This window comes from Apis florea, unplaced genomic scaffold (assembly GCF_048593485.1).
Source record: "Apis florea isolate Af1SG1 unplaced genomic scaffold, ASM4859348v1 contig_3493_pilon, whole genome shotgun sequence".
In the NCBI taxonomy this organism is placed as follows: Eukaryota; Metazoa; Arthropoda; class Insecta; order Hymenoptera; family Apidae; genus Apis; species Apis florea.
Window position 1 is genome coordinate 3405624 of NW_028256772.1, and position 25588 is coordinate 3431211.

General features: G+C 42.2%; 2 protein-coding genes and 1 long non-coding RNA gene across 6 annotated transcripts in view; 2 read left to right on the forward strand and 1 right to left on the reverse strand.

The window, feature by feature from the left end:
* The first annotated feature begins 452 nt into the window (after positions 1-452).
* On the forward strand, positions 453-1921 carry LOC147656948 (uncharacterized). Its single transcript, XR_015293475.1, has 2 exons — positions 453-929; positions 1017-1921. It is a non-coding gene; the product is annotated as an uncharacterized LOC147656948 (long non-coding RNA).
* Positions 985-7695, reverse strand: metro (membrane palmitoylated protein 7-like protein metro). 4 transcript variants are annotated; one of them, XM_086912756.1, is made up of 11 exons: positions 6933-7695; positions 6055-6341; positions 5850-5981; positions 4982-5008; positions 3906-4073; positions 3745-3816; positions 3507-3631; positions 3304-3428; positions 2700-2876; positions 2208-2551; positions 985-2115 (listed from the first exon to the last, which is right to left on the reverse strand). In XM_086912756.1, the coding sequence occupies exons 1-11, from the start codon at positions 6973-6975 to the stop codon at positions 1939-1941; spliced, it is 1677 nt and encodes a 558-aa protein (XP_086768882.1). In that variant the 5' UTR covers positions 6976-7695; the 3' UTR covers positions 985-1938. The 4 variants fall into 4 exon arrangements, with proteins under 4 accessions (XP_086768882.1, XP_086768879.1, XP_086768883.1 ...); XM_086912753.1 differs by having other exon boundaries at positions 2700-3002; XM_086912757.1 differs by lacking the exon at positions 4982-5008.
* Positions 7696-8813: 1118 nt separating this feature from the next.
* Positions 8814-25588, forward strand: part of LOC116414339 (uncharacterized) — a 50770-nt gene continuing 33995 nt past the window's right edge. Inside the window, exons 1-2 of the mRNA XM_086912770.1 lie at positions 8814-8970; positions 9696-9735. Coding sequence (XP_086768896.1) covers positions 8853-8970; positions 9696-9735 — 158 coding nt within the window. The 5' untranslated portion in view covers positions 8814-8852. The remainder of the gene's footprint in view (positions 8971-9695; positions 9736-25588) is intronic.

Sequence of the window (25588 nt, forward strand, 5' to 3'; positions counted from 1 at the left end):
TTTGAACACAACGAAACAAAAATTGTTGTAAATTTTTCTTTTTCAATTTTTATTTTCGTACCTTGCATACGACACACGTCGAAACGTGTGTACCATCCGAGTAATGATAGTGGAACGAAACGAAGCGGAAAAAAAAACTTCCACGATTTTTCTAACATACCTACCGAGCGTGTTTCGTTCGATCTATTTTCGTGCAGTAACGCATTATCCATTGGGACGTGTGCACGTGTTCGGAAGTTTCGATGATTCAAGTTCAATTAGAAAACTAAAATTTCCAAAAATAGTATTTACCCACATTGGCTGTTACTTATGTATTTTATACAGATATAGTGAATTTCGAAGCAATCTGCCGAAAACTAATCTTTTCCGGCTTCACTGAAATGTATATATCGTCCAATACTGTCTCGCGGGTCTAGAATAGCCGTTTAATTAGAAATACGTAGTTCGAATATAGTATATATTCTTAAAATATTCAAGATAGAAATGTTTAGTTTCGATTACAAAACGGTAATACGCTAGAAAAATGTGAAGCGTGAGTTATTCGATATTCGTGATAAATGAATTGCAATTTTGAGGAAAATAGTACGTACGTGCAAAAGAAACAACTATGTGATGACGTGTTATTAAAAGAAAGCTATTATCTGCATGCAATTTATTCGAAATAAAGTATTCGAAGGTTTTTTATCATGTGAATTTTACGTAGATCTCAATATAGATACGATTCGTTATTCCGTAACGGAGAAATGTCAGAATTCATTAGTTCAAGGTTGAATTACGACTTAACCTTAAATTTAGTTCGACTTTCGTGTTGATCGTAAAACTCGTTTAAAACCGTTTTCTGTAGAAAAATAATTGAATTTTTGCTGGATAATAAATCAAGTCAAGTTAATGTATCTTGAAAAGCTGTTTTATCGTTTTATCGACTAAAGGTATGAGCAAAATAATTTTGATTAAAAATCAGGAAAAAAAACAATAATGCGTATCTCAAAGTGTAATACTATATTTCGATAACATAGAGAGTTTACATCGAGGATGAACTATTTGATGCAACGCTAATAATATAGCGTGCATAAATCTTCCTCATACTGGCAGCCCTTTAATTATGAAAAAAATAGCAATATCGTGGCAATGCTGATCAGGTGGAAAATACAATAATACTTGTGAGATGATTCTCACATGTTTTACGTACGATACTTATTTGGCAACAATCAACAACTGGGATCAATGGTCACGAGTGGTATAGTAACGATTATTTAACATTTCAAAATTTCAATTCATCAACTTTTCCACTCGTCTCAACGAGGTACCATTTATAATCGTTGATCCCAAAAATTTACCCAAGAATTTTTACACGGTTCCCGTGCTTACGTTACACTTTCAAATTCTTTCACACGCGAAAACAATGCTTTCTCCTTCATCACGAGATGCTTTTAATTCGTGGCAGTAAAAATTCTAATGTTGTGCATGTGAATGCACGATACGTTAAAAATCAAAGATGAATAAAACGTTAACTTAAACGTTTAAAAACGAGATCATTGGTAAAAATACGAACTTCTTAAACACTATCGATCCAAATACAATACACACATATATCCATTATGTAACGAAGAACGAGTTTCATTTCACGTTGAAAAGAACAAAATAGTTTAAAGTAAATCGGATCGAGTTTTGTAATTCTCGACGTGTCAAAAATGTAAATATATATATGTATATATATATATAGGTATAAAGGCATCGACATTCTTCATGGAGAGTACCTATCGATTTGAAATGCTATAGAAGTGAAGATGAGGAAAACAGGCAGGCGGTTTACTGAAAAAGTACAACTTGAATAATTTAAAGAAAAGCATCCGTCGATCGTAATCTAGCTCTTTGCTGATTTCCCGAAAAATTTCCTTTTCTCCTTTTTTTTTTTTTTTTTTTCGCTCGAAACAAAATTTATTGAACCCACGAAGCAGGTACCCAAAGCGGTTCCGATTCAACCCGATGAACAGCGTTCACCAGTTGTTCAAACGCAATAGGAAGATCGGCGTTCACGATTACTTCGTCGAACAGATGAGTGTACAGAAATTCGATCCTTGCAGCGCTATGCAAAATTTCGCTAAACTCTTCGTCCTGCAAAACGATCGTGCGAATGAATATTCGTTATAACATAACACATAACATATAATACTTATATTCTCAGAATAGAGAGATCATTGATTTACCGTGAAACCCCGAGAATTGCTCTCGTCGAAAGTTGACCTTGCTCTAGCATCGTTCCTCGTTTCTTTCAATATCTCGAACCTAGGCGGTTTAATGTATATCACGTATGGTTTTGTCTGCGGAGTTCGAAGCATCTTCAACGCTTGGTAATGAGGGTTCAATAGACACACGTATCCGGCGTTTATCAACGAGCTCACGCTCTCACAACTCGTACCGTACAAGTTTCCTTTATACTCCCCGTATTCTATAAACTTGCCACCCTCGATCTCCTCCTCCATCTTTTCACGGTTAACGAAGTGATACTCTTTCCCGTTAATTTCGCCCGGTCTCGGCTGTCTCGAGGTATCTGAAAAGCGTCACGAAAATTTTAATTGAATAATCGAGTATTTTGAGTAAAAAAAAAAAAAAAAAAAAGTAAATTGGATGAAAATTTGCCATTATCATCGCGTTGTTATTGCATGATAAATTGATGGATGAAAATAAGGGAAACTCACAGGGGACAGGTGTCTTGTACTTATCGGGGTCGGTGGCCATAAGCCGCCTCTTGAGCTCGTTCCTTCCGACACCGGGTGGCCCGATCAGAACCACCGGTCGGTAGAGACCCGGTCTTGGATAGAGTTTTGCGACCTCTTCGTAGGTCGGTATTTCTTCCCGGTCGAAATCGTCGTTCTCTGCAGCGTCATACATGATTTTTTTAGTTTTTACTCCCTGCAAGTTGCACTTTGTAGGCGAGGCGTGTAAAGAGGTAGTGGGACGGGGGCACAATGCGGGCAAAGGCACTGGAACAGAACACAAGCCTAACCGACGGTTAGGTCGTCAGGCCATCATCCGTTAAGAGGGGCAGCCGAGACCAGTTTCATCGGGTTGTTTTTCTCGCTCGTTTCAATTACGAAGCGTTATTAATCGGCTCGACATGCAGTTAAACTTAAACGCGGCAACGAGAGAAATGAGATGATTTAAAATTTTGTATATCAATTTAAGAAACCATCTCGTCAAAAGTATGGAAATATTTTGTTCACATTCGATTATGGATGAAAATTGAACAGAAGCACACGTTATTCACACTTATTCGATTGTAAACTGTCCTATCCCACTTACTCATATTGTCATCGTCGGTTTTCTCCTTTTGCTGCCTTTCAAGGATAATTCGTCTCTCCTGTAGGGCTCTGCTTGGGATCAAACCCGCCCTCATATTTCGATCACCTTCGCGTCTAGCTTGCCACCTAAACGAGCGTGAGGATTAGAATAAAATTCACGATACGATATTTATCACACGATATATAATAATTCGAGCTCTCTACCAATAAGCATCATCCTGGCTGACGATGTGAAGCACGTCACCCTTAGAAAAATCTAGCCCGGCCTCCTTGCAAGGTATGTACGGATCCTCGGCAGCTTTGTACGAAAAATGCGCTCTAACTCGTACCTGACGAACAAGATACAGAAATAATAAATGGATAATAAATAAAATTATCATAAAAATGATAAATAAAGTGTTTCAAAAATAATTGTTGACATTAAATCGAAGGAAGCGAGTACCTTGCTCTCACGAATTCCTCCTTTGCTGTCGGCAGGCACTATTTTAAACGTAATCGTACCCTCGGAATTTTGCTGAAAGAGAACATATATCGTTTTACGTAGGAATCGTTCGAATGTAACATGATAAATTATAAGTTTAATATATAAAAGCTGCGACTCACCAATATCTTGAGAACACAGTTCGGAGTCTTTCCTTCAACGCTGATGCCGTTCACCTCGCAAACTTCGTCCCCAACGTGAATCAGGCCGGATCTGTCGGCCGCGCCGCCATGCATTATTCGTGCTATCACGATCTTGCCGGTCACCTCGCATGTTTTAATGGTCGCCCCCTATTGTCAACGTGTAAACTAATATTTTTCATTTGCGGTTGCGAGACGCGCAATGATGTAGTGCCTTAAAAAGTTTTTTCTTAAAGAAAAGAAAAAAAAAACAAACAAACAAACAAAGAAAAAAAAAGGAGAACAAAAGAGAATTCATCGCGACAAACAATCATTCGATCGAAGCAGTCGCGGCTCTTTCTATCGGATCTTAAATCGATGCGTTCTTCGACTGCGTTTCAAGCGTTATTGACTATGGCTCGGAAATATGGTTCAAATTTCTCGAGATAATCGGGGGTAAAAGTATCGTTAATCATCGATGATTTTAATGATACTTCTACTTGGGATTAACTTCTACTTTTCGAGAAGTTGTTGAACGAATTGAAAAATAAAGTTTTATTTTTAATTCGTTCATCTTCTATGTATAATTTTATATGCATCTTTGCTTGTATGTTACACACTTTTATTATCTCGAGAGATTTTTTTCCATATTCGATACAAGGACATGCGGGACAATAACACTGGATACAATTGTTATTATTAGAGAAATTGTTTTATTTTATACAAGCAAAAATGACAAACAAATAAACACAAATCAATGGGAGATTGCGTATATAAGCAAAATGAACAACTCGTGTAGATAGAAGAAAACGAACAGCGTTCTATTTACAGCCGATTCTATCCGCGAATATATATATATATATTTTTTGTTCTCACTCCGGTACAGAGGCGAGATCGCAAAGTGACAAAAACTAAAGTTTCTCTAATCACTAGATGACTGGTTGAATTAAAACAAAATAGAAATAAACAGAGAAATAAATGAATAATTCTACGTAAATCGTAACTGCGCGTTGCTTGATACGCAATGGAACGTTTACAGGCCTGTAAGTAATACATGTTTCGGCTTGAAGTCGACTTACCACGATCGGTTCAACGCCGGCGCCACACTTCGAAGCAAGTTTGACGATGAAAGAAACACGTGATTACTTAAGAAACAGTATTGAGTATCGTGCGAACGATACGTGTTCGATACTAAGATACTTATTACGGGAACATTGAGGTATCTAAATCGATACAAAGGATTAATCAGGTTCAAATCCCATGCAGATCATTGGTTTTAATTACTTTAAAGCTATCACTCGTTCTCTTTTTCTCTTTCTCTCTTTCTCACACGATGACCCTTTTTTATTATAATCCTTCCATGTGATTAAACAGCTAAACTCTCCTCGAGAAAATTATTATTCAATGACAAAATCGTATCCAAATATTGTCCAACGTCACGTGATTAAGAGGCGAAAAATATAATTTTCTAGACAAGAGTAGATTTTTAAACGTTCGTGCTAAAAGACTTTGAAAAAGATCAATACATTATTAGGTATTAAATTTTCGTGTTGATTATAGAGGTAAAAAATAAAATAAAAAAAAAAAAAATAAAAGAATTAAAAAACAAATATTCGTTTAAAAAAAGTAAAGAACACTTTGAAATCTCTTTTTTTTTTCTTTTTTTTTTTTTTCAAGTAAATAGTAGAAGAGGCAATCGCGTGAAAAGATTATAATGTGTCACCCTGTATGTATATGTATTTCCACAAAGAAAGAGAGTATATACATATACATACACACATATAGTCTTCTCCTTTTTTGGTTAACTATCAATTTGTTCTACGCTATTAAGCTTTCTTTCTTTCTTTCTTTTTTTTTTATCGTTGGTATTTTGAGCGAAAAATTTACTAAATAAAAAAAAAAACAAAAAAAATACTAAACACGAAACGTGCGACCTATCTGACGTACCAAGGGTTCGTTCGATTTCACCAATTGCACTATCTTCACGGTTTCTTCATCCTCGTCCACTTCCAATGGAATTTCCGGCAATCGAGGATAGTAATCTTTTTGGGCAACTGCGTCGTGGGCGCATAACAAGCCCTACGACAAAACATCTCGATTTCTTCTCAATTTTTTTGCCGATCTATTTGTTTATTTGCAACGTTCACGTTACCTGTATGTGTGGTTTCTGAAGTAAATGGAAAAGTTCTTTGCAATCCTTCGAGACGTGAGTCTTCGTGGACAACAGATCCAAAACTTCGATGTCGATATCCATAGAATTGGAGAGTACGGGAAAGAATTTGTCGTCCTTGACATTGTTCAAAATTTTATTATGCACATTCACTAAAGCGTTCAATTCCTTTGATTGTAGCAACTCGCTTAAAAATCCGAATTCCTCTTCGGTGCAGCTTGGTATTTCGTTCTTGTTCTCCTGTAGAGAATTTAACAGCTTGGACAAAGCTAAAAGAGAGGAAAGACAATGGAGATTCAATAAAAATCGACAAAATTTATTCTTATATTGTTCAAAAAGATGATAAAATTCAAATACAAAGACATAATACGCAATAAATGTATACTATACTTGAACGATTGTATTTTAATTTTCAATTTAACAATTTAACATTATCGTACGGGATCGTGCTTACAATCTTCCAAAAATTACTACTACATTCTGCTTATATTTTTTTTGAAAAGAATCAATTTCACGGTAACGGTTATTTCCTCGATCGATAAGTTAATTTCCGTGAACGTGAAACATTCCTCTCTGTTACAATAATAATATTTTGTTTCAAGTTAATTCGGACATTTTGTTGAAGAACTTGCTAGCAGGTAAAAATAGATGTAATATGTACACGAATACAATATGAAGGTATGCTTCTACTTTCAAAATATCGCGTTCAATCAAGCCGGTGATATTGCATACCGAAATGCCGAAACATTTTAATTTGTCATGCCATTGATTAAAAGCTAAAAAAGAAAACGATAAACGAAAACAAATCGTATATATCGCGGTAAAACACACGGTAGTTGAGACCGTTTGAATTTACTCACCAGGATCCCAATTTATGTTTTCCATGACGAGCGCTGCTGTCATAATTCATCAGAACGAACTTCAATATTATTTTCCAGCGTGCTGGATTCGAAACTAAAAGGATGCACTCGAACAGTAGCGTGGCACGATATCAAAACGACAAAGAATAATCAGGTCAGTCGCGATGCGTATTTCTAGCAGATTCGTGCGCAGCGCCACGAATAACCGGGTAAAACAGTTTCTTGTTTCGCATTCGTGGCTGGAGTATCGTTATCATAGCGAGAATAATCCGTTACGTAAGCTACTGTCACTCGACACGGGGTAGAATGACTACCACTAGATTGATCCGATCTCGCATCTCGTCAATCTTTTTGCTTTTCAGTTAATTAAACACTGTGATACACCAAACATTTTTTCCTATCGTTACCGAACAATCGTATAGAATATCTCCACAATCACTGTACAATTCGATTTAACCAATATTCACGGCTCGATAAGGGTTTTCGAGCATTTTTTGGCATAGACGCGACACGGCACGTTGTCATCGGAGGCCATCTTTAAAGGCAGCACTGTTTCTTCGCTTTCGAAGCTAGAGATTTCTCCCTCTCCCTTGCCCTTTCAATGGCATAACCAATTCACCATCCCTCTATAAATAGCATGTATTTCTAGTCTGTTTTTCGATATATTGCTTCTATATCACATTTGTTGGTCTTCTTGATACACTTCTTTTTCATAAAATTTCTTCTTTTTTCATTTTTTATTCTCTTTCTTGCTTTTTCATCCCTGCCATGCAAGAGAGAAAAGGAGAGAGAAAAAGTAAAGTATTTCCGTCACGTGCAAAGTATCATAATATCATAATATTATAATCGGAGAATAAACCTACTATCTTCTTTTCTTCTCTGCATCATTTAATTTTAATCATATATTATTGAAACAAGTTGGAATTTTGTGTTTTATGTTCTGAATTACCGATCGTGCAAGAAACCAGAAGTTTTGTGCCCTCTACAATTTAGGGCAGTGAATTTAGAAATATATGTAAGTATATACATATATGTAAAAAAATTTATTCGTGACCAGGGATATTATGCTCGAATTTTTATGAATAATTAGAAAATGAAATGCAAATATTTTTACTTTTTCATTCAAAGGATCTCTACAATCATACGTTAAATTTTCTATTTATAATTCGTCCAAATATTTTATATGTATATACAAATGCAACTTGAATTTTATATTTAACACAATTCAAGTTTGAATATTCATAGTTGTATAAAGATACCGATATTTTGAATTAAAACAAATATTTGAAATATTCTTTGTGATTTCCGCGCTAAAAATAGCTGACGATATTTTATGTTAAATTTAAATTCTAAATCGATTTTAAATCGATTAAATATTCTTAATCTTCTTGTCAAAGACAATTGACAATCGTTATATTTAATTATAATTTTTTTCGTCCTAACAGCGCTGTTGTTTCATTCCATTCTGAATCGATAATGTTGCATGTGATGCGAGAATGGTAACGAGGTCATAGACAAAGTTTTTTAACCTACGTAAAGGTTACATTGTTCTTAAACTGTGACACAATTATGCATTGTATGATGGATTTATTCTATATATAATCATCTGACATAATTATTTCTTTATAATTAAATGTATAGATTATTCTTTTTTAATATTTTGTCGAAACAAGAGTTTTGAATTGACTGTTATATAAATTTAATTATTAGAAAACATTAAATTTAATAAATAATCGTAAAAATTACTTACTTAAATCTTTTATAATTAAAATAAACGCTAAATCGTGACAAAATTATTTTCATTTCGATGGAAATGTTTATAAGACAATTTGAAATACGCGGTCATAATTTTATTTCTCGTAGTTGGCGTCGTTTCGAATGTGGCAGCACTATTAGCTGTGTATACATGCAGTTGTCTGCATGAAACATCTCGCCGCTAGCCTCGAAGTATTTTGTGAATTTTGTGTAGTTTTTTGTTGTGAAATTTTCATTGGAAATTATTGCAAACAGTCCATTATTTTCTCTTTGTGCAGTTTTGGTAAGATCATTGATTTCTTTTTACTTTATGCGAGTAACGCCACTCAAATTTTGACATGGCGTTGACACACACGGATTTCGGTCGAAATTTCTATAAAAACTCGTAACCATTTAAGACAGTTTCATTGATTTTTTTGTTTCTAAATATCGCGTATCATTTTGCAATGGTATTTGTTAATACTGAAACCTTATTTTTGCAAGAAGAGAAATCGTGTTCGCTGACGTTTGCACATGTATCTCGTGCCTACGATCCACAAGTGGTTGTGTACTGCGAATCGTATACTCGCGATCTTTCCAAATTTGACGATGACCAATTTATTCACGATTTCTTAACTATAAATCATCTACAATTTTACAATTTGTTAATTTTTCAAATTTTAAACCGTTTAAATTTAATGATGTATAGAAATAAAGACGTTCGTCATAGTCAACAGTTTGCAAATTTTATTCGATAAAACGAAAAGTTTTAATAATTTTGAATAACGAAAGAAACGGTTCAAATTCAACGATATATCATATCAGTTATAGTCAATCTTAAGTTACGTTATTTCTCGTTATTTTTACAAGAAAATATTGTAAATTATGCACATTGTCGATATTATTTATCAAACCGATATGTATGTATATAGTTAGTAATATATTGACAATAAAAGAAGTTACATATAAAAAATGTATACGTTTTGTTATATTTATTAACGATGTATACGTTTTTTTTATTTGTTACAGTTACTTCCATATCCCTTGTTTATTTTCATTCATCGTCTCGGTAAGTTTTTTGATTTTTTTTCATTTTTGTTTCCATTTCCATTTTCTTCTCCCCTCCTATTTTTTGTCCGCTATTACTTTTTTTTTTTTGAAAAAAATCCCGTTCATCAAACGAACAAAAGTATTAAAAGACGAACACTGGGAGTGGTGAAACAGTTAGCCGCATTATCGACCGCAGCTAGATCTATATTTAATTATATCGGGCGTTAGATGGCGACAGTAGTCACTTTGGAATGCATTCGGCATGCAAGCGATTTGTATACATATTTTAAACTACATAAAATGTTACGCGATATGAAACGTGAAGTCGTTTATTAAATCAATCGATCCAGATTTAAAGGGAGAAACAATAATAATAGTGATAGATAATAAAAAGAAAAAATCGAAAACATTTATAAACGATGATAAAAGAATAGATTGTATTATAAAACTGTCACAATCTCATTTTTTACGTAACAGATTTTGCCTTCAACAAATTGCTATATATACCCCGAACAAAATCATCGCTCGCGTAAACACGACAACAAAACTCTCTCATCTAAAAATCGTCTCGCCTTAGAAAAAGTTAAAAAAAAAAAAAAAAAAAAATACGAGGAAATATACAATTCCATGAAAATATATTTACCTTTAAGGGAGAAGGGTGCTCGAAACAACTGAATCTTTCGATCTTTCTTTTATCGCATATCAAAAAATAGACGAAGCATAGCGATCAGCAATCGCTTGATGGAACGTTTCATTCGTTCGTTCGTTCTCGAACAAGCTGTACGAAATAAAGGATCGACGGGGGTAAATAAAAGGGGAGGGGGAGGGACCTCCGAGTTAGGACGAGCGGGGGGGGGGTGCAAGAGAGGTGTCAGGAAAGTGTTTTACTAGCCTTAATTTCGTGTGCTTTCGCAGCCAATATGTCGGGCAGTAAATTCCAAACTTTCCGCGTTTCGGTGTTGCGCGTTTTAGCACTCGCGGTTTTAACGACCCCCTCCTCGGCTCAAGGAGGATACGCTCGCCGGATATTAATCCTGTAAACAAGCTCGATATTTCTCGAAAGCTCGCTCGCGTTTTCAAACGAGAGAAAGAAAAATCCAATCTGTCGTCGTGAAGATTTTCTTCCGCTCGAATTAAGTACGATTCGGAAAAAATTCCACGACATCCAGATGAAGTATATCGCGCGACTGATACCACGAGGGGAGGGGTTCATCGAGATGAGAAGAAGAAGAAGAAGAAGAGGAGAGGAGGAGGAGGAGGAGAAACGAGCGAACGAGCGACGAATCGATTGGGCAAACGTACGTTGCATGCACGTTCGGAGAAGAACTAATAGAGAGAGAGAGAGAGAGAGAGAGAGAGAGAAGAGAAGAGAAAAGGAAGAAGGAGAGGAAGGGAGGGAGGGGGGGGAGGAGGAGGAAAAAAAAATAGTAATTTAGTTAGTAAAACATAAAGCCACGTTGGTGGCCGGAGAAGGAAGGCAAACACATTAAACATTTAGAGGGCATAATAACCCGTGGCATACGTAATACGGCTGGCGCCCTTTTCACCGATGGCTATGAATAATGTACATACGCCAAGGTATGACGTAGGCTCGCCGAGCTATGTGTATTTCACGGTGGGGTAGATCGACCAGACTATTTCCAATAACCGCCGCGTAACGTTATCGCGAGACCCAGCAGCCTCGCGAGAACCCGGAGAGAAGACCCTTTTGTGTCCCCTCCTCCTGGTAGAGCTTCCTAGTTGCCCCCGTTTCTCCCGACACTTTCTCCCGAATCAACCAACCACACCTATCTCCTTTCACACCTATTCTCGGAATCTTGCAATGGCCCTGTTCCTTCTTTCTCAAATTGCGATCGTTGCATAGGTAGATGATCAGAGTGAAAAGGAGTGTCTTCTTCGTGGTGGGGAGGGGGGCGGGGAGGGCGAGAACACGTGGCCAGAGAAGGAACGTACGTGTACATTGGAAGTTGCGAAATTGCGAGTACACAATAATTAAAAAGGGGGATTTGCGTCATTTGTTTACCTGTATTTCAATAAAAATTCAAATCTCGTTTTGCGACGTTTACGACAGATGTGAAAACCTTTCCGGTTTCTCGGACGGTTGAGATGAGATTAGACGCGTTGGAAAGGAAATTTTATAGCGCGTTGGCCCGCGCGAAACGAGCGAAATCAGTCAAAGCGAGTTTGCATTAAAGATTGCGTTAAGATCGATCAAGATTAGCGGGTATTATCGGTGGTAGGAAACTGGTAGAAACTTTGGGAGGGGAAGGATGCACTCGTATTGAACTTGACATCGGGCGCTCAATGCTGCGAGCGTACACATTGCATCAGCTCGCAAGCAAATTGTCGATTTAAAACGTCGTAATTTCAATAGAGAGAGAGAGAGAGGGGGGGTGGAGAGAGAGAGAGAATAACAATATTTGTTACGTAGATGTAATTAATTTCTCGCCCTTCCAGAGAATTCGTTTCAAAGTTTAATCATCCTACTTTACCGTTTTCGAAGATTTGATGGGGGGAGGGGGAGGGGGGAGGGAGGAAAGAACGGGCGAATGGAAGAATAAATACACGTGTATTGCTTTCGCATAATCAGGCATTGTCACGATGCAAAAGAATTTCTTCAGCATTTCCTAACACCGATTCTTTATCGCAGAGATTGCATATTTATATCTGTCCGTAAAATAAATTATAACCATCGAGATTTCATGTTTCGTTATATTTATTTATTTTTCCTTCGCTTCGATATTCGTTTTAAAAACTTTTCATTCCCCTTTTTTTATTATTCACACGAATTAGATTCGAACAGGACTCTCTTCTTCAACCTCTCCCCTTCGTACGAATCCTCTTGGTAATTTCAAATTGTTGAACAATTGTTCCGAGTGATTACGCGTACAGCTGGTGTATAAAATTCCACGTAACAATAATAAGCGAAAATTTCTCGCGATTAAATAAAACGATCGATTGTCCGAATTAATTGAGAGAAAAATTCTTTCCCGGTTTTTCAACATAATTAATCGGCGAGGAGGAAGATCGTATCAAATTTCCCGACACCGATTCCAACGTTTCCAAATTACAGGCAGAAGAAGGACGGGGCAGGTTGTAGAAAATTTAAAACGCGTATCGCCCCCCGAAAACCGATCGAGGACCGATTGTTACGTATCGCACACGCAGAAGAAATAATCAAATTACATTTACAAAAGTGTCAATATCGAATTTACTAACTCAATCCAATGTGTATATTAGAAAAATTGATCCAATTCGTACCACGTAGTCCATGAAATTCTATAAAAGTTGCTGTAAAAAAGATCGAGCCGTAAATTCTATCTATCTATTGAAACAATTTAAACAACAATTTTATTTCTCTTATTTTAATAATAAATGAATCCGCAACACGTTTCAAACATGTTTTAAAACAACTACTTGGTCTGGACGGAGTCTCGTTGCCGAAACGTTGCGAGATCGATCTCGATCGGCAAATGTGACGTTGCTCGGATTTCCGGGAAGCGAGGAAAGAAAGAAAGACGTTTATTCTCCGTGCACGGAATGCAACGGGTTGCACGCCGGTTGTTTTCACCGGCGGACAATACGAGCGGAATTCCACGGCAGTTTAAACAAATCGCTCGATCGCGATTATTATTGAAAATCGCGGCCGAGGATGTTGTTGAAACATCGAGCGAAAACAGGGATTCGAGGCGTGGAAAAGGAAGGATCCAGGATTCACTCGCGTTCGTATTTTTCGACAAAGTATCCCACTCCTTTACTCCCAAATTATCCGTTCGTAATCTACGTAACTTTGGTCTATCCTATTAATTATAAATTAGATCTCTACGTTTCGTACGTAAAACGAACGCGTATTGCTTCGAGAAATTCCTATATTCTTAATCTAGAAACGAAACAACTCTTCTGCAATCGAGCCGTCTTCTAAACGAGAGAAAGAGAGAGAGGGGGGGGAGGGAGGGAGGGAGGGGACGTCAAACGATCGAAATTCGCGTGGAATCGCGGCCGACATCCGCGTGTCTTTCGATTTCGATTCGTTGACACGTTGCCTCGAAACCTGTCAAAAGTGTAGAGAATGCGCACAACCCCTGCGGCGCTCGCGACGAAAAGGCAGACGTACAGGCATCAACGGCGTTTCATTGACCGGGGGAGGGGACCTCCCTCCCTCCCTCTCTCTCTCTCTCTCTCTCTCTCTCTCTCTCTCTTTCCACGAGCGAAAAAATCGGCAGGACACGCGTTCGCTGTCCGATAAATCTACTAGAGACATCTAGGAGGGGGAGGAAGGGGGCAGGGAGGGGGTTGGCGCATTCGCGCAACGAATATCGCCATAAAGGCCAGCTCAAAAGTCAATCAAGCGGGCCGAATTACGTCGAAAAGCGCGGAGGGAGAGGCGGGCGGCCGCCACCGATATACAACAAAATGAAAGCTATCAGAGGTGACAATCCGCGGACGACAAATCAGCGTGTATATTTAATGCCCGTGGTGCCCACCCCGAGATGGAACGCTCTCTCCTCTCCCCTCGCCTCTCTTTTCGACTCCTTTCGCGGCTCTCCTCTCTCTCTCTCTCTCTCTCTCTGTGTCACCTCTTGGACCGAAATAATCCTCGAAACGAGGATCATCCTCTCTCTCTCTCTCTCTCTCTCTCTCTCTCTCTCTCTCTCTCTCTCTCTTTCTGGTGTTTTTGCCCCGCTCGGTCATCCAGCGCAATCAGCGCTGTTACATCGACCCCTTTGCGCTTTTGCGTATTTATATATTTAAGAAGGTCGAGAGTGTAATCGCGTTCCAAGATTTTCATGCAACGAAAGCGAATCTTTAACCGAATCTTCGTGTTGTTTCGGAGAAGAGAAAATGGTGAGAGAAAAAAAAAAAAAAAAAATCGGAGGATAAAATGTATCCTCGAAGCGGACGAAAGTCGCGTCATCGCGGCTAAATATTTTTATACAACATATTCGTTAGCCTTGCCGCTCATAGACGACCCATTTGCATAATATGTAAATGTATGCGCAATAGTTTCGATTGTATGTAAATGGTAATAGGTATATACTCGCGTGTTTTTTGCGCAACGTTCCTCGGCTTCAACCGTTCTTTGACTTTGCCTGCGCTTCGGCTTGCCGCCCGCTTCTCTCTCTCTCTCTCTCGAAACGTCTTCGAGCAGAACGCACCTCTTCTCCCTCCAAATCTAATTTATAACGCGATGTCTCGGCCATCGACGACATTCCTTTCGACGATTCGATCGTGAACGATCGGCCTCCAACACCGAGTAATCGCGTTTCCCTCTTGTCCACCCCGCGGGGAGGGTTCCAACCACCCGTGGATCCCGCGGCGCTGCGCCCCGTGGCGATCCCTCCCCCCCTCCGCGTCCCACCGTATACGACGCCAACTGACGAAGGATGACGACGGGCATTTCGAACTCGTTCGAACTTTGTTACACCGTCTCGTCCACGCGTTACCGACTCGAAACCGAGAGTGAGATCGCGATTGAACGGTGGGGGAGGAGGGGGGACGTTAATGGATTTACGCTTCGAAATCGAAAGTTGATTGGCCTCTGTTATATTTGTATCGAGTGCTCGAATTCCGATCGATATTAATATATCGTTCGATTTCCGTATCATGGGCGGGGAGGGGATCTTATCGACCCGAGTAAAAAAAAAAAATTTGTGAAGCGTGTTAAATTTGAAGTGGGGCGAGCAAATTATTCGAGAGAGAGAGAGAGAGAGAGGGAGAGAAAATCGGTTGGGGCGCCGCCGGTTGTTTATGGAAATTGATTATATTTCATGCATTTCCGTCTATTTATATATAACCGAACGAGGCAGATTGTTAGATTCATTCGATTCATTGTAAATTATCCAGGCTAGAAAATATTTTGCTTTGCAAAATAGGCGTCCCACTTGTTGAAAAGCGAACGCAGGAATCGCCAATTAAAATTCTAACTCCACTTTAATACGCTGGCTTTTTACTTAAACGTCACGAGATAACATTTCTCCTTCGAGAAAAATTCTCTCATCCACGCCCTCGATCGGCGAAGCATCCGTGCGACTCGACAACGGCAAACGCGAGAAAAGAGCGAGAATCGCATGCAACATTTCGTTTCAAATCGAATCCTTTCTGATAATTGGACGCGGGTGGTGCGACAGTTATCCGCGTTCGTAAGCGAGTGGCCGATGCCCCGCCGAGCAAAAATTGACGCTTAATGCGAATCGCAGGTTAGATTTCTCGGGGCGGTGACGGGGCCGTTTCGCCGATCGAAATTCCATTTCCGATCGGCCAAATTGCCCACCCGCCGCTCCATTCACCGCCCGCCTTTCGTTGCTTTCAAATTAAGTTGTATTAGAAGGATAACCGTAAATTTCGTCGCAACGAGTATATCGAGGGGACCCTCTCTCTTATGAAAATATCCTAAACTCGAGAAACCCTTGGCGAGGATCGATCGATTCGAGATCTCAAAATCCGAATGAAGTAGAACATCGAAATTAAGCAACGAAAGGAGATTAAACGGGAGATGCGCGAGAGAGGGGAAAAAACGAGTCGAGGAAATCTCTCCCTCCGTGATTTCACGATATCGAGTCGATCGTGACTCGTTGGTTTTGCACGCGGTAGCTTGCAACTTGGTGGGGCGCACTCGATGATCTTTCCGCAAGGAGCTGCCACTTATCCGCTGGCCGCCCGCTAAATCGAGCCGAGCCAACGAATCGAGCCACGGTTTTAACGCTATCTAGGCGCGACGAAGCCGCGGGAGAAACTCTAGGAAACGAGCGTATTACCCTTCTCCTCTTATTATCCTTCTCCCTCGTCTACCGCCCCTCTCTCTCTCTCTCTCTCTCTCTCTCGCTCGTCCCTCGAGCGCGATGCTCTCTCTCCCCTCTGTCCTCCTTTCTGCCTGTTTACACACTGCAAAGCAAACCTGAGAGGCCTCGTCGGCCAACGATGCCTACGATCGATCGGTTGCAACGCGGAGGATGGAAAGAACCGGCCATCCTTGTTCCTCCCTGTATCAGCCGCCGATGGATTCGCCGATCGTGTCACTTTCCACGAAGGTATTATAAGAACAAGGGAAGGGAGAAGGGGAGAAGGAGGAGAGGACGTTCCTCCTCGAGAAATTTCGAGAAAGGGAGAAACAAAGAAGGAAGCGAGGGAAAGGAGCAAACGATTGTTCCTTACACCGACTGTGTTGTTCCACACACAGGGGGCTGATGATACGTTGCGCGCTGTCCGGTATCGCGGCCCCGAAGGGGGGAGCGCAGGAAATCGGATCGCATGTCTGCCTCGAATCTTTCCGCCATCTTGCGAGAATTCTTTCCACGGTAGCGAGCGACGAGCGGCGAAAACCGAGCTCTGCGATTACATTCCCTTATAAATATGCAAATATGGCGGCACTGTGCACGTAGGGAGAAGAAACGGAGGAGGAGGAGGAGGAGGAGGGGAAGGGGAGTGGCGAGAGGCGAGGGACAGGGGAGAAAGAAACGAGGTGTGTGTGCGCACACATCTATATACGTGCGTATATGTGCGCGAAAGAGAGAAAGAGGGGGTGGAGGAGAAGAGAACCGCGGTGGGCTCGAACGAACGTTTGCGCTGGTAGGGGGAGGGGGGGGAGGAGGAGGGCGCAAAAATAGAGAGTATCGCGGTAATAATTATTGATTAGGTATTCGTGACCGACTCACCATCGCGAGAACCGTACCGCCGGCGCAACTACAAGACTACGGCTGCTCTAAGTAACTGCACGATCTCTCCCTCCCCCCTCCATTTTCTTCTTCTTCTTCTTCTTCTTCTTCTTCTTCTTCTTCCACGCCGATCAACGAGCCCAACCGGTCTTCTCTCGTTACATCGAATCGGATCGATCGATCGATCCTTCCTCGGTTGTGCATATTCCACGAGAGAAGAGAGAGAGAGAGAGAGAGAGAGAGGATGATTCCTCTCCCGCCGCTCGATTTTTTCGTACGCTATGGTTTCTTAAACCGCACTTTCTCCGAGAGGGGGTGAGAGATCGCGTATATAAGGGCGAAAAAAGAAGAGGAGAGGGAGTGGAAGGCGGCGGTACGCCCCTCCTCGGCTCCCCCTCGTGCATCGTGTCCATAATTTTCGTAATTCTGGGCTTTCGGCCAACCGTATTCCGGCTACCAGTCTTTACCCGGGCCCCTCTTGTTGCTCGTGCGCGCCTTTCGATTTGGGGTGTCCGCGCGCATCAAGGACGACTTCGAAACTTGGAGGGGAAGGAGGAGGTTCTGGTCCTCGATTAAAATGGACTTTTTTTTTTCTCTCGAAAAGTATCGATATCTTTTTCTTCAAGAAGAAATCGTGTCCCTCCACCAATTCTCACCGATTCTTTCTCGAAACGTTTCGTTCTCGAGTTTTTCGAAAATGTTCGAACGGATGACGCCGCGGGAAGCTGCAACGTGGTGCATTATCATTCACCCTGCCCATTATCCGTCGTCCAACGTCCCCGCATCCACCACCGGCGTATCCCCCTTTCGCATTCGACGAGATGGAAATTTAGCGGAATCATTCGCGATTTACGACGGGGCAAACGTGCCGCCACCCCCTCGCCACTTACCTCGGCGAGAAAGATGAACGGCTCTAACACTCGCTCCCTTCATTCGCGATCATTGTCGCGATAATCCTGCCGCCTCTCTCTCTCTCTCTCTCTCTCTCTCGTTACATGCAAACTAAATAATAAAACGTTCTTACGTTTCGTATGAAAAATGAAAGGAAGAAACGCGGAAGCTGTGCCGTTGTCGAGAATAGTAATCGAGAAATTATTTACGTTCGTCACTATATTTGGGTCTTCTTCGAGAATAATAAGATTTTAACCCTTTGCGCTCGATCAAGCAACGAGACTCTCCTGGAATATAATTGTATTAAAAATGTGTACGGCGGCATACGAGTGCAAAGCGGAATTTTAAAAGAAATTTAATGGTAAAATCATAGCCTCGTGTGACACAAGAGGGTGTTGTTACACCGATAATTCCACAGAACCGAAATTGAACGGCCAATTAAAGACTTGTATTCAGAATGCTTAAGATTGACTTTGGAAAATCTCTGAACAGATTGAAACGGACGAAGAGAAGTTGAAATGGAAAGTAATTAATTCAGAATCGGTATATACAAGTATACCAATTAAATTTTACTTTAAAATAAAACTCGTTCCTCGGTTTCGGTAACATTTCGGAAGAAAGTGCGATCTTCATTGTTACTCTTGCGGGAGATAGAAGATGGAATCGAAGTTGCGGTGTATCTTTTAGTTTCTCCCCCCACCTCCAAGTGCAATAATCGAGCGACGATACGTAATAATCGCGCGACGATTTATAATCGACGTTTCACGGCACGCGCGACGCGATTCGGAAAATTGGGCGAAATCGTTCCGCCGTTAATTCGTAAATAATCCAGCCGATGAATCCGTTTCGACGGCGGATCGATTCATCTGCCAAATCGTCGAGGAAGGGCGTTCTTAACCGCGTTGAACTCGACCAACTTTTCATTTTTCCATTTTTCGAGATGAAACGAATTCGCGTAATTATCGCGTGTAATGGAATTACAATTACCCGGTGGCTGGAAAAGTAAAACGAAAAGTTTTAATATCATCTCGAACGTCGATTTATCAAAATTCTGTACGGCGGCCTTTCGAAAACCGCCTCGTCCACGAAACGTTGGAAATGATCCAGAGAGATGGCGAATCGGTTTCAAAGCACGCACGCTTACTTTCGTATGCGAAGGAAGGATCGAAGTTTTTCTATATTCGTCCGTTCACAACAGCTGGACACAAACAATGACCGGCGAAATATCACGATTTCGCAATTTTTCCCCGGAACAAATAAGCACGGATTTCGACACTTCTTCTTCTCTCCGCGTTAACGAACGATCATTGTTTCGTTTGTGGAGCAACCCTTCGCGCGAAACTCTTTCAACGAGGCACAAAGACGAAAAGTGTAAATTAACGTCGTGACGCGTGACGCCGCGTTTCGTGTCGCCCAGACGTTGGCCACGTTCTTATCTAGAGGGAGATCGTTGATCCTTGCCGTTTCTCCATACGAAAATTTTCCATACCCTCTGTTATGAACCTAATCTGATCCTCTTCTAAGGATGACGATTAATTAATTTTACACCTCTTCGTGAAACTTCTCGTGTTCAAAATTATTACATTGAAAATAATCGAGGCGCGTTTAATTTAATCTTTCTTCCTAATTTATCAATCTACGTAATATCAGAAGTAGAAATTCACGATCAATCCTGCGACAATAAACGAGAATCGTACGGAAAGGATCCGCGTAAGTGGGATTCTTCTCGCGTGCTCGTCGTTGTGTTGGTGGTGTTGCGTAGGCGAGCGCGCGTTTCCCGGGCACAAAGTGCGAGGTAATTAGTTTACATCGTGCGAATCGTGTAAACTTCGCTACGCATCGATTAAATGCCGCTGCTGGTGGCGTTGTCGAAGCCACGGCTTATCGTTCGTATAGATTTGCCCCGATCGACCTCACCGCCCGCGTTTCACCTTTGCATGCCGATAGAAATTGGCAGGCCGCGCGACACCCGAAACCGCCTCTCGAAAAGCCACTGTTGCGGCCTCGTTCGATCGGCCAACTGATCGCGCGCAACCCATTCGCAACCCACGAGAGATCTCCTCGTTGACACCGATTACCGCTCCCTTCTTTTCCCTTAATTATTATCCGCTCGTTATTACACCCGTTTATTCGTGGAACGAGCAACGCACGCACGAATTTTTAAATCGATCAGATCCACCATAGATTGCTCGTCTAAACGATTTCGATCCGTTTCCAAGTGGAACGAAGGTGTGCACGTTTTATTTTCTCATTCGTGCGAAACATGGTCGGATAATTAAAATCGTATCGTATCAACTTTATCTTAGGTGAATTAACGAATTAACGTCAAACGATTAAAAAGATTAATCATTAATCTAAAGAGAGTTAGATCGGATTTTTCGAAACATCTCGTTTCGGTTTAATATTTGGAATATAACTTTTTTCCTTGCCGCAAATTCTCCGCTCCCAGACGAAAATCGATGGCGCGAGAAAAAGTCCGACTACAAAAGCGCAAAAGTCCATGATTTTTCAGCCTTTGGAGAGGATAGAGAGGGCGGCATTTGTATTGAGAAATATAGACGCGCGTAGACGCGTGCACGTGTAAAAGGGGTGCGAACGAGCGCGAGCAGGAATAGGCGGGGCTGCAGATGCGTACTCGTGTGCATGCCTCGGTTTCTAATCAGGCATAGTAGTTCTCGGAATCCCTCTGCCTATAATCGATCAGTCGGGTTATAAATTTTTCCGCTGAAACATCCTGAACCTTCTCTCCTCCGCCTCTCTTTCGCTCGCCCGTCCGATCGATTCTCTTCTCGTTCGTGAAATGACGTGGTTCGATCGAACGAGCTTATATACACCGCTCCCGCATATTCACCCGATTCTTCAGCTTTTTCCACGATCGACCTTCGTCCGTCCAACGACAGCTATTGTCGTCGTCGTTTCGAAGGGTTCAATGCGCGTATCACGATCGCGTAACCGTAAAAAAAAAAAAAAAAAAATACCGTTTCTCCCACTCGTTCGGAAGAGAAGTTGGCCGGTCATCTATAAATTCTTCCAACGAGGGGGGAGGGGCAATAATCATTTCAATTCGTCCTTCTTCCATTCCACTCTATCTCGATATATATATATATATATATATTTCTCTCTTTCCTTCCTTCGTCGCGAAACGTGATCCTACTCGGCTAATAAAATGTGTGTCATTCTCGTGTTACGACCATTTTCTTATCTCCGAACAAGCTTAAGCACGATATTTACTACTCGTTATGGGATCACGGCTCGGGACCGACTTGCAAAAAACGTGAAATTCGATCCTCGCTTTATCTCGGTGGACATAACAGTTAGCGAAAGACCAACAGGTATCGGCGAGCCGGCCGTTCGGCTAAAAAAAATTTATGGCGTGAAATTACTCGCTTCACCGGGTCCAAGGACGTTTCGCCTCGGTGGGGATGGCCACCGCCGAAACGTTCTTATATATCCGCAAAAAATTCTCGAGCGAACAAGCGACACAAAACACGACGTGTGTGTGTGTATATATATATATATATATATATATATATACATCGACGAATGGAAGAAACACAGGGCGCGTTGTTAGAAAAATAACGCGAATAAAAAGATCGTGGCGCGTGCGCACTTTAATTAAATTCCGAGTTGCGAGCGAACGGTTGAAAAGGCGGTTACAATAGTCGCGTTATAATTCACCGCGATAAAGGTGAAAAGTAAAAGGTTCCTTTCGGTTCGGTTGCGGGATGGAGGGCGGGGAGGGGGGGAAAGGAAAGGAGGGAGGGAGGGAGGTTTGAAAAAGGGAAGCGGCAAAGGTTGGCGGCGTTGGTTCGCGAGGCGCGAACCATCGCGGCTCGCTGTTCCGCGACGCAGTTGGCAGCGATTAGCGGCTCTCGTCGCGCGCGAAACCACGGCTCGAGAGCGGCGGCCGCCTCGTTTTCCACTCTTAGTTATAACCCCGTGACGTTCCCATGGCATAAACAAAGCGTAACCGCCAATTCCGACGATGAAATATTATAAGTAATAACATATACGTGTATAGGCAGGGAGGGCAGGCTACGTGTTCTCCTCGGCCACGGGTTTCTCGCGGGACTCGCGGCAGAGAGAACGAAGATAATAACACGGCACTAAACTATACTCCTCGATACGCCGTACCTACATATAATTGTATAATTATTATTAATGATATCGGGTCCCTTACCGCGGTTAAACGCGCCAACCGATCGGCCCATACTTGCCCGAGTCTTACTTTGTTCTACTCCGCCGTTCCGCCCCATCCTCCCTTCTTCTCGCCCTTCCCTCCCCCTTCCTAAGAGGAAACCTTCGTATTATCGCCTTCGTAATCGGCTCGCGGAGGAGCGACATTTCGACGACCGATATGATGCCTCCTCCACCGAGAGGAGGGAGGCCAATCTTTCTTTCTTTTTTTTTCTCCTCTTCCTCTGCAAAAGTACGAGTCGATCGTTCGAGTTCGGGGAGGCTCCGGGCAATCACGTAATTCCTTCCGTTATTTATTGCCTTGGCTCTGTAGCCCCGTTTTTTTCTCTCTCCCCCGATCCCGAGGACCTTGACACGGGTCGAAGGAATCGAAAGGAGGCGGAGGCGATCTTCTCTCTCTCTCTCTCTCTCTCTCTCTCTCTCTCTCTCTTTTTCTCGAACGCAATTTTCGAATCGTCGAACGATTTTAAGATCGGCGAAGTGGTGAGAGCGAAGATGGGAAGAAAAGAGAGGAAAGGAGCAGAAGAGGCGCTCACTTGTTGGTGTTCCGTCGAGGCTATGCAAATGACAGACGCGTGTCAGCGAGCCGATTCACCGACACCTTCTGAATAAAGGGATCGAGCTTGCCCACCCGCCCTGGAAATGAATCGAAAATTCATTTTTCTCCCTTTAATAACCGGAACCACGACCGATCACGAGAGGAAAAAAGGACGAGTCGTATGCGTGCACCAAACGAGAGGAGGGAGGAGAAAAAGAAGAAGCGTGGACGAAAGTGCGGACGGAGAAGAGGGGGGAGAAGCGTGCACGTGGAATATTAAGAACGGATTAACATAAGGGGACAGAAGCGTGCGTGTCTTCGAGATCGTGACGACGTTATCGATTGTCGTCGAGTTCTAGGCTCAGCCACGTATATCGCGTGTACACGCACTCTCCGCGGGGCCGACAATGAGACGAGGACGAGGTTAAAGACTCGGCGTTTCGGGAAGAGGAGGAGGGCCTGAACAAAAAGAGGAGAGGAGGGACGGGGGGGGAAGGGAAAGGGAAAGAAGAAGAAGAAGAAAAAGAAGAAGAAAGGAAGAAAGAGGAAAGAGAGGAGCACCCGCGGGACCAGAGAGAACTCGCGGTTGTATTGTGTCAACCACGAGGCCATACACGAGGCGACGTTACTGGCAACCATAACTGTACCTGCATTCCGATCTTCTGAATAACGCCGGAATAATACGGCTGGAAAAAAAGGATGCCCCTATATCCGTGTATTCGCATACACGCGCTAACTGTCTTCGACAACGCCGTGTTTCGAAGGATGATGATTTCTCGCATTTTATTCGTTGCCCGATTCGATCCGTCGATATTTCTTCTTTTGATAAAAACGGATATCGAAAGAACGAGTTTTTACTCTTACTCGAGTATTTTTTATATTCAAGAAGGTTGTACCAAGAGTCTTTAGAATTGTATTACGCGTACGATTGATCGTGATCTCGGTGCACGATCGAATACGTCCCTTATCTGGGATAAAGAAAAGTGGAAACGAATGTGGAGGATGGGCAGAGAGGCTGTCATTAAGACAGATTTTCCGGCACGCGGTCGCCTGATTGCCTCACGTGCAACGCGCGATCATTCGGTTCGATGATAATCCCCGTCTCTGTCGGCGAACGCCACCAAGGAAACGGACAGGGAACGGGCCAAGGGAACGATCTCTGCCACGATCATACGCAATTACACGGTGAATCTTTAATAGAACGTTAGGGAATTACTCGAGCGACCCGTGATGCAACCGTTCCAACTGCGCGAATTCTTTCTAGGATCTGCGCACGATATTGTAAACATAAATGGAACGCGAATTCGGTTTGCGGAAATTGTTTTCACTCCAATTTCTCCCGCGCGATCGCGGAAAACGGCAAAAGCCAAAACCGAGAATTTCCTCTGTCCTGTTTTATCTTTATCAGACAATCCGATCCGTCCCTTTCTCTCTCGAGGAGGAATCATCGAAATTTGTTTCGCGACGGAAGAGGAGGAGGAGGGAGAGCCTGGAGCGAGCGTGAAATGACTTTCCAAAATTCGAAATTCTGGACGAGAGCTGAACGATAAAGCGGCCCGTTTCCGGCGGCCACTTAGATACCACAATTTGCTAGATGGTCGCCCAGGGCGAGCTCCATCCACTCGGCCAACCTTTGCTTTGTGTCTCCGCCGGACAGGACAGCGAGAGAATTCGATTTAACTACCACGTGGCCACGGAAATGCCCGGTGTGCGTGACCACGCTTCGATTCTACAGGGTGCGCGTTCAATTCCAAAGATCCTCCCTTTCTTCAGCTCGAGGAGGAGGAGGAGGAGGAGGAGGAGGAAATTTTTCGATCCTCGACGAGAGTAAACAATTATTGCAAGCGACTTTCAATTCTCTTTCCTTTAAACGCGAAACTTAATTATTACTCGATCAATCGATTCGCTTCGATTTTAAATCGTTCCTACATGTTATATATATATATACAAAAAGAAATAAATAGTTAGAAAGAAGAAAAGAATTTGGAAGAGATTCGATCATGAGACGAGCAGCGTTCGCGAAGGATCACCCGTTACCCGCGCAGGGGACAAAGGGACGGTATGCATACGCGTCCCTCGCCTATTCGCCATGGAAATACGATGTAATTTAATGCGGGACTTTTGACGGTCGATGCCCGATGGGATGTCTTTGCACGGATGTCCACCACCAGTCGCCTCAAAGGTGGACGTTCTTCGCCGTTCCACTCGAAATTGCGTTAACTCGAAAAGGGTGGCGGCGAGCCGTGGTGGATTCACCAAGAAGAAGAAGAAGAAGAAGAAGTAGAAGTAGAAGGAGCAACGTCTAGCGTGAGCGGGGATAGGGAAGGGGGGAGGAGGTAGGCGCGACCAGAGCCGTGCTCGAATTTATAAAATATCATTAATCATCGGACTGGCAACGATATACCCGGGGCCCGATCGAAACGTGTGTTTATGCCATCTCGCGGGACCGTTTAGACGTGATTTATCGTAAGAAATTATCGGAATGCTAGAAATACCGTATCATTATCTGCATCTCGCATATATATATATAAATATCTCTCTCTCTCTCTATATATATATATATAGAATTTAGTACAGCTAGAAGACGAACGATC

Bases quoted from the DNA above. Each gene is read 5' to 3' on its own strand.
- metro (XM_086912753.1), bottom strand. From the start codon at position 6,975: ATGACAGCAGCGCTCGTCATGGAAAACATAAATTGGGATCCTG. The intron at 5,009-5,849 runs GTACGTCAGATA...CTTGCTTCGAAG, and splicing joins TGAAATCGAACGAACCCTTG to TGTGGCGCCGGCGTTGAACC. The intron at 2,116-2,207 runs GTAAATCAATGA...ATCGTTTTGCAG, and splicing joins GCAATTCTCGGGGTTTCACG to GACGAAGAGTTTAGCGAAAT.